This window comes from Malassezia globosa (genome assembly GCF_000181695.2).
Source record: "Malassezia globosa CBS 7966 chromosome Unknown mgl_sf_1.1, whole genome shotgun sequence".
Lineage (NCBI taxonomy): Eukaryota > Fungi > Basidiomycota > Malasseziomycetes > Malasseziales > Malasseziaceae > Malassezia > Malassezia globosa.
In genome coordinates, this window is record NW_001849874.1 from 1,149,645 (window position 1) to 1,161,757 (window position 12,113).

The following is a 12,113-nucleotide window of genomic DNA, read 5'->3' on the forward strand; positions in this document are numbered from 1 at the left end:
ATTGGAATTATGTTCCACACGCACACACACATTTCCTCCATTGTCGCACAAGTTGCGCGTTGTACTTACGCAAGTCGAGCTCCAAAAAGTGTGGAATTCTGGCTGTGGCACTAAGCTTGTGTGATTTGCATCATGTCGGAGCGACGTAGTAAGTGGGATAGACCCACAGAATCTGCGCAAACTGGTGCAGTTGAAAAGGTCTCGGACATTCGCCCAGGTATGTTAATGGAACGCTAACAGACTTAGCCGCTAAAGCTGCTGCCGCTGCTGCCGCACGTATTGCTGCGCAATTCGCGAAGGCGGATCCAGCAGCGCCAGGTGCCCTTGTGCGACATCCGGATTTTGATGAAGAGGGCCCTGATGGTGCATTTACGCATGACATTGAAATTAATGACCACAGAAATCGATACCTCCTTACAAAACGTCAGACTCAGGAAGACCTTCGCAATGAGACGGGTGCTCGTGTTCTAACTCGAGGCACATGGTACCCAGATAAAACCATGCTGCGTCCGAATGAGCCACCGCTGTATCTTCATGTGACGGCTGATACGAGGGAGAGCCTCAACCGCTGTATTGCGCGGATTAACAATCTAATGATGCAAGATCTTCCGCCTCTGCTAGACGACCGCCTACATCGCAATGACCCACGAGCATCAAACGAAGAAATTGTGCCCATCAATTTAGAGCCACTGCGAAACTTTAATGTGCGTGCGAAGGTTGTTGGGCCATCAGGACTCTTTGTCAAGTACATACAGCATGAGACTCGTGTTCGTGTGCAGATCAAAGGTCGTGGATCTGGCTATTTGGAAGGTGATACAGGTCGTGAGCTGCAGGAAACGATGCATATCCACTTGTCTGGTCCAGAATCTGTTCAAGTCCGTCGTGCGAAAGAAATGGCCTTAGATCTGGTCGATGCTGTCACCCAAGAGTGGCACAAAGCGCGTGCAGCCCTAGGTGGCCAAGACTCGGGCAGAAATGAAGATGCGCCGCCGCCGCCACCTCCCAGTGAACCTGCGCCGCCACCACCTCCGGAAGGTGCGGAAGTGCCTCCGCCCCCGGAAGATGAAATCCCACCACCGCCACCTACAGATGCCCCACCCGCAGACCCTGAGCCGCCTGTCACAGAAGCACAGACTGAGTCTGCCATGCTCGAAGAGGACGAGGAAGAAGCTGCTTTGCAGCAGTACTGGAAGGACTACGTGGCATGGGAGCAAAGCTTCGTGAACTATCACGGCCGACGACCGACGAAAGAAGAAGGAGCACAAGACGTCCCTCCCGAACACCGAGCATAGGCCCGTGGCATGTCACATATAGAAGCGATGTTTTATTTACAGGTATAATTTCGGCTAAAATCCACGACGTACACGTTTTGACGGAGGTAAGAAATCAGGATACGCAGTCTTAGGTCGACGCGATTGGGACGAATTGCGTTTGGACTCATTAGTTTGGGATGTAGGCTGCGATGAAGCCGGGGCAAGAGATGAAGTTGATAAAGAAGTCCTTTGATCAGCAATGTCCGTTGATGATCCAGTTTCATCACTTGGATGACTAGTAGTTGAGCTTTCATTGCTATCACTCGGATCTTGATCCAGTGTTCCATCCGCTGAGTCAACGCTGTCCCCACCATCATACCCGTCCGTCGTATTGTCTTGATCATCTCCGAAGCCTTCCAGCTCAGAGTCATCCGTGATAGATACGGTCCCCGAGTCGGACGCAGCGTCTTCATCACTCTCCCACATAAACGCAGCCTCTGCCCGTGCCAGTAATGAATTGGAACCAAAGTTAGAGACTTGTGAGGACGTCTCATGTAAAGGCGCTAACATGGCTGGAGCATGTAACACGTCAGATATGTGTTCTAATGGATTGTACGGTGCCAGCGAGGCTCGAGCTTTGTGAAGCAAAGATGCGCGATGATCCATAGAAATAGGCTCTTCAATTGTCCACGTGCGTTTCTCGAGACGAGCTTCGTACAGATGAGCGCCGTACAACGATTCTAGTTGTGAAGCAGCCTGTTTCGTGGCACGCTGAAAGACTGGATCTTGAGACGGACATGCAGCGCTAAGCACATCACGCCATGTCAGAGATTTTCCTTGAGAATGTCTGTCCAAGCTCCAGTGACGGCACGTCATAAACGATCGCAAAACGTCTGATTTATACATACCAGGGTTCGATATGCATTTGTCCAGGTCTCTTTGCAAGGCTTCTGGGCCGAACCACACGGGCGAACACCATCTCATGTGAGAGAATACTTTGAGCAGGAGGCATTGCACAGCCATCCAAAGTTGTCCAAATAGCATTCGACTCATGGATGAGTCGCTGCCTATCTGTTCGTTGGCCAAAGGCTGCGACTTCTTCCGATAAGAGCCAGCTTGGCGCAGGTACATCCGTCCAAGACAAAGGCCACAGGAGCGTAGGACGGCGTCGCAGCATATCAACACCATTTTCGTGCAAACGCTCACGCCAACAGTTGGTGTCATCGCTTTCTCCCTGGAGCGATGCTGCAGCCGTTGACAAGGCAGTGTTAATCTGTCTCCTTGTTCTGGCTTCTGCATTCAAAGACTGGGCTACATTGCACGTTTCTTGATACTCGAAAGAGGCTAGAAGGCTCTTTATATCTGCCAGCTCTTGCGCCGCAAGATTTAGCTGTGAGCCATCGGCTTTTTCTGGAGCCATTGCAACGTGCGTCAACGCGTGATTCTTTATCCATCTAACGCGTGTTGGAAAACAGTTACTAGCAAGTATGACGTCAGCAGCGCAGAGGGGAGGGGCAGATCTGACCTTGGACATCAACAAAAAGAAGTATAGATTTCCCTCCCGAACCAAATTTGCAATATGGACGATTTTGGCAACAAGCAGCAGGCCATTGGCATGGGCAAGAAGGTAAGTTTTCGAATCATGGGGTTCTCACCGAAATAAGCTTCTTGGTAAATTTTTGAACAAGCAAAATGGGGGTGGTATGAGTAGCGGCCAAGGTGGTGGCCTGGGGGGCATGCTCGGCTCTGTTCTGGGCGGTGGTAAGCACTCTGGTGGTATGGGCTCCCAAGGTGGAAGTGGAAAAATGCTCAACAATTTGATCGGCAACTTTGTTGGAGGAGGTCGCTACGGTGGTGGCTCAATGGGCGGCAGTAGCACAAGTGGTGGCATGGGCTCCGGCATGGGCTCCGGCATGGGTGGCGGCATGGGTGGTCACCACATGGGCGGTGGCAGCATGGGCTCCGGCATGGGCTCCGGCATGGGTGGCGGCATGGGTGGTCACCACATGGGCGGTGGCAGCATGGGCTCCGGCATGGGCGGCGGTTACATGGGTGGTGGCGGAATGGGCTCCGGCATGGGTGGCGGCATGGGTGGTCACCACATGGGCGGTGGCAGTATGGGCTCCGGCATGGGCGGCGGTTACATGGGCGGTAGCGGAATGGGCGGCGGTGGCTATTAAAAGTCGCTGCCGCAGTTGAGGAATCCCATCTGTGCTTTGCCTTCATAGTCCATGGACTCGTGGCTCCTGCAATGGCTCGTAAAGCATGCGTCTAATTCGAGTTACTATCTATAGATACTTTTCAGTCGTTTGTTGTTTCTTTAGCAATTTCCATTTCCACAGCAAGCATATGATCCACATCAAAATCGCCGAGTTCTGTAGCGCACTGTGCTTCATAACTTAATAGAGCACACTGATACTCTTCATAAAGGATTCTTCCAATATCCTACGAGAATAAGTGAATTTTACCGTACCTCTTCACTCAATTGATGCTTGATCCCCATAGCTTCTTTTTCCACTTCAGCATGGAACCACCCTGAGTGACGAATCTGCTCCATAGATGCGGCCTTTTTTTTAAGGCGTTCCTCGTTAATGCTCCTCAATACATTCTTGCGAACTATTTTCCGAAAATTTGATGCTGCATCAGCTCTTGTGATTTCATGCTTTGGACCCAAGTGGCTGGGCATATGGACATCCCAAGGAGTAACCACGCCGAAATATCCTTTTGGTCACGCAAACCCATCGGCTTTCCCTACCTCTCAACGCGTGTGGAGCGCAGATAGCGTGTACATTGATGTACACCTCCATAGAAAATCCACCTGGTGGACGCGAGTGACGCGTGTTTCGTCTTGTCGTGAGTGGCGGCGTTTAAATAGACTTTTCGATTCCACGACCCAAGCAGCAGGCACACGTTCTTCGACATGCCACTCGCGCGTGGCTCAAGCAGCACCATGCGAAGCCGTGGCACATTTCGGCGCCGAGGCTCTAGTATGTTGCAGCGTGGATTATCACGCGCTGTGCCTCCGAGTAGCACAAATGTTGAAATAGCCGCTTCGCAAATCGAAGAACGATTCGCCGCCGTGCGGAAACACGATGAAATTGACGAGAAAATGGGCTTTCTCCGACTGGAGCAGGGAGAGACTCGACAAGCATGGATGGTCAACATGCATCCGACACTTCTTCCCGACGACGCCCACCCTTCGGGTCGATCAGGTGTAGATTATTACTTTATACAAGATGACACCTCCATGTTCAAAGTAACAGCTGTGTATCAGCCATACTTTCTCCTTGGATGCTATCCAGGGACGGAATCGCTGGTTGAGGAATGGCTTCGTCGCCGTTTTGAAGGTGTTCTTCATTCTGTTGAGCGCAAGCACTTGGACGATCTCAAACTGCCGAACCATCTTGTGGGGAATCAACGGACTGCGCTTCAGCTGCGCTTTATGAACGTACAAGATTTGCTAACGGTGCGTCGTGATCTTCTTCCACTCGCACAAGATGCACAGAAAAAAGTGTCAGCTGTGGAAGCGTACGCGAACATGCTCTCTGATGTGAGTGGGCCATCGTCAGCGGACGTTTCAGTTGGCCTCGATATGGATGGCGCTTATACAATGGCATCTGCATCGAGCACGGGAGGAAAGAGTGCGGAACAGTGTATCATTGCACTATGGGAATATGATGTGCCATATTATCTGCGAGTTGCGATCGATAATGATATCCGCGTGGGCCTTTGGTATGATGTGAGCTTCCATGAAGGCGCAGTCTCTTTACGAGCTGTGCCAGAGCGTGTAAAGCGTGCAGATCCTGTCGTGATGGCATTTGACATTGAGACGACGAAGCAGCCTCTCAAATTTCCCGACGCTGAGATCGACGCGATTATGATGATATCCTACATGATTGATGGACAAGGTTTTCTGATCACAAATCGCCAGATTATCAGCGAAGATATTGAGGACTTCGAGTACACCCCGAAAGATGAGTATGAAGGTCCATTTATTATCTTCAACGAGCCAGACGAAGTAGCCTTGTTGCGGCGTTTCTTCGCCCATATTCAGGAGGCAAGGCCAACTGTGATTGCGACATACAATGGTGACTCGTTCGACTTCATGTTTGTCGACGTGCGCGCACGAATTCATGGGATCAATATGAAGCATGAAATTGGCTTCGCGAAGGATGCTGATGACGAGTACAAGAGTCGGCATTGCTCACATCTCGATTGTTTCCGCTGGGTGAAGCGAGATTCGTATTTGCCACAAGGAAGTCAAGGCCTCAAGGCTGTCACAGTGGCTAAACTGGGTTATGATCCGATGGAATTGGATCCTGAGCTCATGACACCCTATGCATCGGAGCAGCCGCAAACACTCGCACAGTACTCAGTATCTGATGCAGTTGCTACGTACTACTTGTACATGAAGTATGTGCACCCTTTTATTTTTTCACTATGCAACATCATTCCTCTGAACCCGGACGAAGTCCTGCGGAAAGGAACAGGCACTTTATGTGAAACACTGTTGATGGTGCAGGCATACAAAAACCATATTTTGATGCCAAATCGACACATCGACCCAATTGACAACACTTATGAAGGCCATATTCTTGAGTCAGAGACATATGTCGGCGGACACGTAGAGGCCTTGGAGGCTGGCGTGTTCCGTAGCGACATTCCCACAGACTTTCGAATCAATCCATCGTCCATTCAGATGCTGATTGATGACCTGGATCACGCCCTGAACTTTAGCATTACGGAGGAAGGACGCATGACACTGGACGATATCGAAAACTATGACGAGGTTCGCGGCACGATCTGTGGCATGCTTGAGGCGCTACGAGACAAGCCCATTCGACAGGACAAGCCGCTGATCTATCACTTGGACGTCGCTGCGATGTATCCGAATATCATGTTATCGAACCGTTTGCAGCCTGATTCGGTGGTAGACGAAGCCATGTGTGCATCATGCAACTTTAACAGACCAGGGATGACGTGTGACAAGCGGATGAAATGGGCATGGCGTGGCGAGTATTTTCCCGCGAAACGAGATGAAATCAATATGATTCGGCATGCACTTGACATGGAGACGTTCCCAGGACGTGATGACCGACAGACAAAGACACGCACGTACCAAGACTTGAGTCCGTCTGAGCAATCGGCGCTTCTACAGAAACGACTTGCTGATTACAGTCGCAAAGTGTACAAGCGCGCTCATGACACAAAAACTGTGATTCGCGAGGCGATTATTTGCCAGCGAGAGAATCCATTTTACATCAACACGGTGCGAGACTTCCGGGATCGTCGCTACGAGTATAAGGGCCTACTGAAGAAGTGGAAGAAGAATCTTGAAAAGGCAAACGAGGGAGGTGCTCTCAACGACACATTGGAAGCGAAAAAGATGATTGTGTTGTATGACTCGCTCCAACTCGCACACAAGTGTATTCTGAACTCATTCTATGGATATGTGATGCGCAAGGGAGCACGCTGGTACTCGATGGAGATGGCTGGAATTACGTGTCTTACGGGTGCGACGATTATCCAGATGGCGAAGGAACTTGTCGACGGTATTGGACGGCCGCTTGAGCTTGACACGGATGGTATATGGTGCATGTTGCCAGGCACATTTCCTGAAAATTTTACGTTCCGCTGTCGGAACGGGAAGCCATTTGGCGTGTCGTACCCTTGTACTATGCTCAACTACATGGTACATCAGCGATTTACAAACCACCAGTATCATGACTTGGTCGACTCGCAGACGGGCGAGTACAAGGTCCACAGCGAGAACAGTATTTTTTTCGAACTGGATGGTCCGTATCGTGCAATGATATTGCCTTCCAGCAAGGAAGAAGATAAACTGCTGAAGAAGCGATATGCCGTATTTGATGAAGACGGCTCCCTTGCCGAACTGAAAGGCTTTGAAGTGAAACGCCGTGGCGAGCTGCAGCTCATCAAAGACTTTCAGAAACAAATCTTTAGCAAATTTCTGCTCGGCGACACGCTCGAAAGCTGCTATGCGGCCGTAGCTCGCGTTGCAGATCAGTGGCTCGATGTCTTATACAGCAAAGGCTCAACGCTACATGACGAGGAGCTCATTGATTTGATTGCTGAAAACAAGAGTATGTCGAAGCTCTTGAGTGAGTATGGCGCACAAAAGTCGACCGCAATCACCACGGCGAGACGACTTGCTGAGATCTTGGGACAGCAAGTAGTCAAGGACCGCGGTCTCGCGTGTAAGTTCATCGTGTCTGCGAAGCCGCATGGTGCGCCTGTGACGGACAGAGCAGTGCCTGTGGCTATTTTCAATGCTGAGCCGGACATCAAGGCACACTTCTTGCGCCGCTTTCTTCGGGATCCATCGCTGAATAATTTTGATCTGCGACACATCCTTGACTGGAACTACTACATTGATCGATTTGCTGGTGTGATCCAAAAACTTATCACGATCCCGGCCGCAATGCAAAAGATACCCAACCCAGTGCCTCGCGTGCGCCATCCCGACTGGCTGATGAAGCGAGTGGCTGCGCGAGAAGATAAAGTGTCGCAGGTCAAGCTGGATCGCATCATGACAAGTGAGGCGGTGCGATCACGATCGAAAGCTGTCACTGCAGGTGTAGCGTCTTCGGAGCAAGAAACGCGTTCGAGAGTCGATCCCGTGCGCGTCTCTGACCCGGTGCAACAGCCCAAATTGACGAGTGAGCGTGATGTTCCGATTCCATCGATCGACGAAGACTATCCGGGATGGGTATCGGCCATGCGGGGCCGTTGGCGCAAGCAGCGTGCAGAACGGCGCGGCATCGAGCGGCCCAGGACAACACTGGGTGGCCTTCTTGAAGAGCGCAGTTCGGCAATGGCCTCTGCAACGTGGGATATCGTACAACTCGCACCGACGATTCGACCTGGCGAGTTCCGCATGTGGGTACTCGTAGATCGCCAGATGCATGCACTTCGGCTTCAAGTACCGAGACAAGTGTACGTGAATTTCCTCAAGCCTCCGCAACCTGGCATGCTTCGTGCGTCATACCAAGCGGAAGTTGTGCATCGCACACTGCCACGCGGCGCGAAAGTACATCACTTGATGCGATTCACCATCCCCGAGAGCGAGTACGTTGCAAGAGAGGCACATTTTTCCATGCTACTGAATCACCCGAACGTCGATGCAGTGTATGAAAAGCAGGTGCCTCTTGACGTGCGAGCGATCATGCAGCTGGGCTCAGCATGTGTCCTCCGGCCTGACGTCCGCTTGAGTCATGCTCTTGAAGCTGGCTTGAACCTTGCGGATCTCGCACATGCCCCTGCAGCAAGTCAGTCGTTCTACTTACGTGGCGGTCGTTCTATGCGGTGCTTATATTTGTACCATGCCTCGGATCAGAAACGTCATGTATTTGTACTGGTCAGCAGCGATGGTGCGACAAAGGTCCACCTCGTCGACTCCGCTGGTCTTAAACAGTGGCCATCTATTGATGCGCTGTATGCAGAGCGCTTGACTGCCATGAAATCGTTGGGACGCATCGTCGATGGCCAGGGCGCTTTTGACTACCCGGCATCTTTATCGACACAGATGGTCGATGTACATACAACAGAAACACATGCATTCCGTGCGTTGGTGAGAGACATCCGCGATGCACGTGCATCGCGACAAGGAGCAGCGATCCTGGCCATTTGCACTTCGCGCCCTCTATCGTATTATGAAGCGGCAATGCATGTGACAACCGAGCTTCCTATCTTACTGGTGCCCGCTTCACGGGCCGAAGACTCTATGCCAGCGCTCGGCTGGCAGCCTTACGCAGCGCGCCGCATGGTCAACTGCTACCTGCGCACGTCCGTGTGGCTTAGCCGCTGGATCGAATTGGCTGCGCACCTGGATATTCCATTAGGTAACATGGCGCGTGACTTTGCCATCTTTGGCAGCGACCTCGATATGGCTCGTCGGTTGCAGCAAAATGACATGGTCCTGTGGTGGTCACCGAGTCCACGGCCTGATTTGGGTGGGCGCGAGGACGATGCACATCCTGGAGGAGGCGGCGCCGCTGAAGATTGGGACGCATTGGAAGTCACGAATCCGGGTGCGTATGCAAATGTGTGTCTCGAGGTGCAAGTGACAGACCTTGCCCTCAACTGTGTGCTACAAAACGCTAGCGTACATGCTATGGAAGGCATCGGCGCAGCGTCGATGGCTCTCGACACAGCGTCGCATTCATTGGATGAATATGCGCGTGGCCAAGTGCCCGTATCAGCAGACTTGGGCGATGCCGTATTGACATCTCAAACATTTTCCACGGTGCGCAGCATGGTGCGTGCCTGGTACATCGATAAAACTCGCGGCCTGTCAACATGCGCATCGCTTCTGGCCGACAATTTTTGGCGCTGGGCAAGCAGCTCAAAGTCGGCTTTGTTGAGCCGGCTTGCAGCGGTTTGTGCATCGGCTTATGCGGAAGACTATGCTTCAACTACTGGCAGATCTACGGCGCTTGGGTGTGCAAGTTGTTTACGCAAGCTATTCGCGACTGTTGCTACTTACAAATCGCCCCACAGCGGGAAGTGCAGTGGCTTATGGCCGCTACCTCATGAGCGCTGCAACGACGCCTGATGTATTCCGTCACATTAACCTGTCTATTGTGCACATTTGGGAATATCTTATATTTCTCGACATGGCAAATATGGGCGGCGTCATTGCACACGAGCCAGAAACCACGGACCTGCCTGAGGACGTCGACATCGAGATGGCTTGGAACGTGCAAGCGTTCCTACCTCAAGCGCTGCAAGACCGCTTCGCGAAGATCGTCGGCGTATTTATCTATGAACTGTATCAAGCGAAGCGGATCATGCATGCCCGTTTCGCTGAGCGCCCCGTCATGCGAGTACTTTCACAAAACACACAGCCAGCCGAGTCGGCAGCTGCTGCTGCTGCTGCTGCAGGCATGGCTGAAGACAAGGAGTCACCACAGCACGCTAGTTCGGAGAATGCTCAACACATCGTGGCACACGTCATGACGCCTCGCTTGCTACGAGCGGTAAATGAGATACAGGAGGAGCAGAAAGGGCCTATGGACGCTGAAGCGTGGAGATTCCCGCAGCTTCCTGGCTCGCATCTTACGATGACGAATCCTACGCTCGAGTTTATCAAAGCCACAACACGGGTCCTTGCACTGCAGAAAGATGCCGCACTTGAAGCGCAGGTATGCAAGCGCAACCTGCTTGATTTGATTGGCGTGCGTGAATTCTCACCAGCCGCTGAATGGCACAATCCATGCCTGCCATTCCGTCTGCCCTGGGTCATTTGCCACTTCTGCAACGATGATCGTACCCTTGACTTGTGCCGGGACCCTGACCTGATATCTGCACGCGAGGACCGCCAATGGGCTTGCACAAGATGCAATACTCTGTATGACCGCACGAACATTGAGTTGCGTCTGATTACCCTAGTTCAACAACAAGTCGCACAGCATGCCGTCCAGGATTTGCACTGCAATCGTTGCGGCCGCATTAATACCAGCAATCTAGCTTCCTACTGCATCTGCTCAGGTTCTTGGGTCCACAAGACGTCGCCAGCTGACACGCGCCGCCGCTTGCTTCATGCACTTGCCATTGCTCAATTCCATGCATTCCCACTGCTAGAAGCTACGGTCCAAATGTGGCTCGCGAATACGTAATGAAAGGCCAAGTGTGGAGGAACTTGCAGAAGCGAACGTATGTTTTTCGCGCACATTTGTAATACGACCAACCACATCCATTAGATTAGATCTCGTACGACATTTTTTGCCACTCAGACGCACAACACGTCCTTGGATCCTGCCATGACTGAAGTCCTCCCGCCTACGGGAAGCGCCGGACCTGCTGCTGGCATAACATCTGTCGCTCGGCCTTTGCCTGATCAAATCCCAGAGAATGCTCCAGAGCACTGCCCAGGTGTCGAATCAGACGCCGCTGGTCATGCTAATGCGTGCCAAGGCTGTCCGAATCAAAACCATTGCCAAACAGCTCCAAAAGGTCCAGACCCTGATCTTCCTATCATCCGTGAGCGCATGAAGTGCATCAACTCTAAGATCCTTATATTGAGTGGAAAAGGCGGCGTGGGCAAAAGCACGTTCACATCGCAGCTTGCTTGGGCCTGTGCTAGCGATCACGCCACACAAACGGCCGTGCTCGATATCGACGTGTGTGGGCCATCTATTCCGACAATTTTAGGTCTTAGGAACCAGTATGTACACGCTTCTTCATCGGGCTGGACACCTGCTTTTGTGTCGGACAACCTGTCGTGTATGTCTGTCGAGTTCCTTCTTCCGTCCAGTGAAACAGCCATCATTTGGCGTGGACCAAAAAAGAACGGCTTGATCAAGCAATTTCTTAAAGACGTAGACTGGACTGGTGGAATGGATGAGCTGACAAGTGACAAGTGTCTTATTGACTACCTGCTCGTTGACACGCCACCAGGTACGACGGACGAGCATCTATCAATTGTTGGCTTCCTACGCGAGTCTGGCATTGACGGGGCCGTCATCATCACGACGCCTCAGGAAGTGTCTCTTCAGGATGTTCGCAAGGAGATCTCTTTTTGCAATAAGATGCATGTGCCGATCATTGGCGTCGTGGAAAACATGGCTGGGTTCGTGTGTCCTACTTGCCATACACGCTCCGACATCTTTTATCCATCGACTGGTGGCGCACAAGCTCTGTGTGATGAGCTTGGACTTACATTTCTCGGAAGTGTCCCCATTGACCCACGCATCGCAAGGTGCTGTGACGTGGGAGAAAGCTTTGTGGAAGAGTATCCCGAGAGCCCAGCAAGCGAGGCATACCTCTCGATTATTGCCAAGATCAAGGAACGTGTGGCGCAAAAGGGCACATAAATGTGACGGTTGACTTGTGAAGAAT

General features: G+C 51.8%; 5 protein-coding genes across 5 annotated transcripts; 4 read left to right on the forward strand and 1 right to left on the reverse strand.

Annotated features, from left to right (window-relative positions):
* Positions 1-500: 500 nt before the first annotated feature.
* MGL_0512 (uncharacterized protein) lies at positions 501-1,292 on the forward strand (the record flags this gene model as incomplete). The annotated part of the gene is made up of 1 exon (XM_001732685.1): positions 501-1,292. One exon carries the CDS (start codon positions 501-503, stop codon positions 1,290-1,292), a length of 792 nt encoding a protein of 263 aa, XP_001732737.1.
* A 54-nt stretch (positions 1,293-1,346) lies between these two features.
* MGL_0513 (uncharacterized protein) lies at positions 1,347-2,306 on the reverse strand (the record flags this gene model as incomplete). The annotated part of the gene is made up of 1 exon (XM_001732686.1): positions 1,347-2,306. The coding sequence occupies one exon, from the start codon at positions 2,304-2,306 to the stop codon at positions 1,347-1,349; it is 960 nt and encodes a 319-aa protein (XP_001732738.1).
* A 650-nt stretch (positions 2,307-2,956) lies between these two features.
* MGL_0514 (uncharacterized protein) lies at positions 2,957-3,433 on the forward strand (the record flags this gene model as incomplete). Its single annotated transcript, XM_001732687.1, has 1 exon — positions 2,957-3,433. One exon carries the CDS (start codon positions 2,957-2,959, stop codon positions 3,431-3,433), a length of 477 nt encoding a protein of 158 aa, XP_001732739.1.
* Positions 3,434-4,203: 770 nt separating this feature from the next.
* MGL_0515 (uncharacterized protein) lies at positions 4,204-10,891 on the forward strand (the record flags this gene model as incomplete). The annotated part of the gene is made up of 2 exons (XM_001732688.1): positions 4,204-9,531; positions 9,650-10,891. The coding sequence occupies 2 exons, from the start codon at positions 4,204-4,206 to the stop codon at positions 10,889-10,891; spliced, it is 6,570 nt and encodes a 2,189-aa protein (XP_001732740.1).
* A 144-nt stretch (positions 10,892-11,035) lies between these two features.
* Positions 11,036-12,088, forward strand: MGL_0516 (uncharacterized protein; the record flags this gene model as incomplete). Its single annotated transcript, XM_001732689.1, has 1 exon — positions 11,036-12,088. One exon carries the CDS (start codon positions 11,036-11,038, stop codon positions 12,086-12,088), a length of 1,053 nt encoding a protein of 350 aa, XP_001732741.1.
* Between the last annotated feature and the right edge of the window lie 25 nt (positions 12,089-12,113).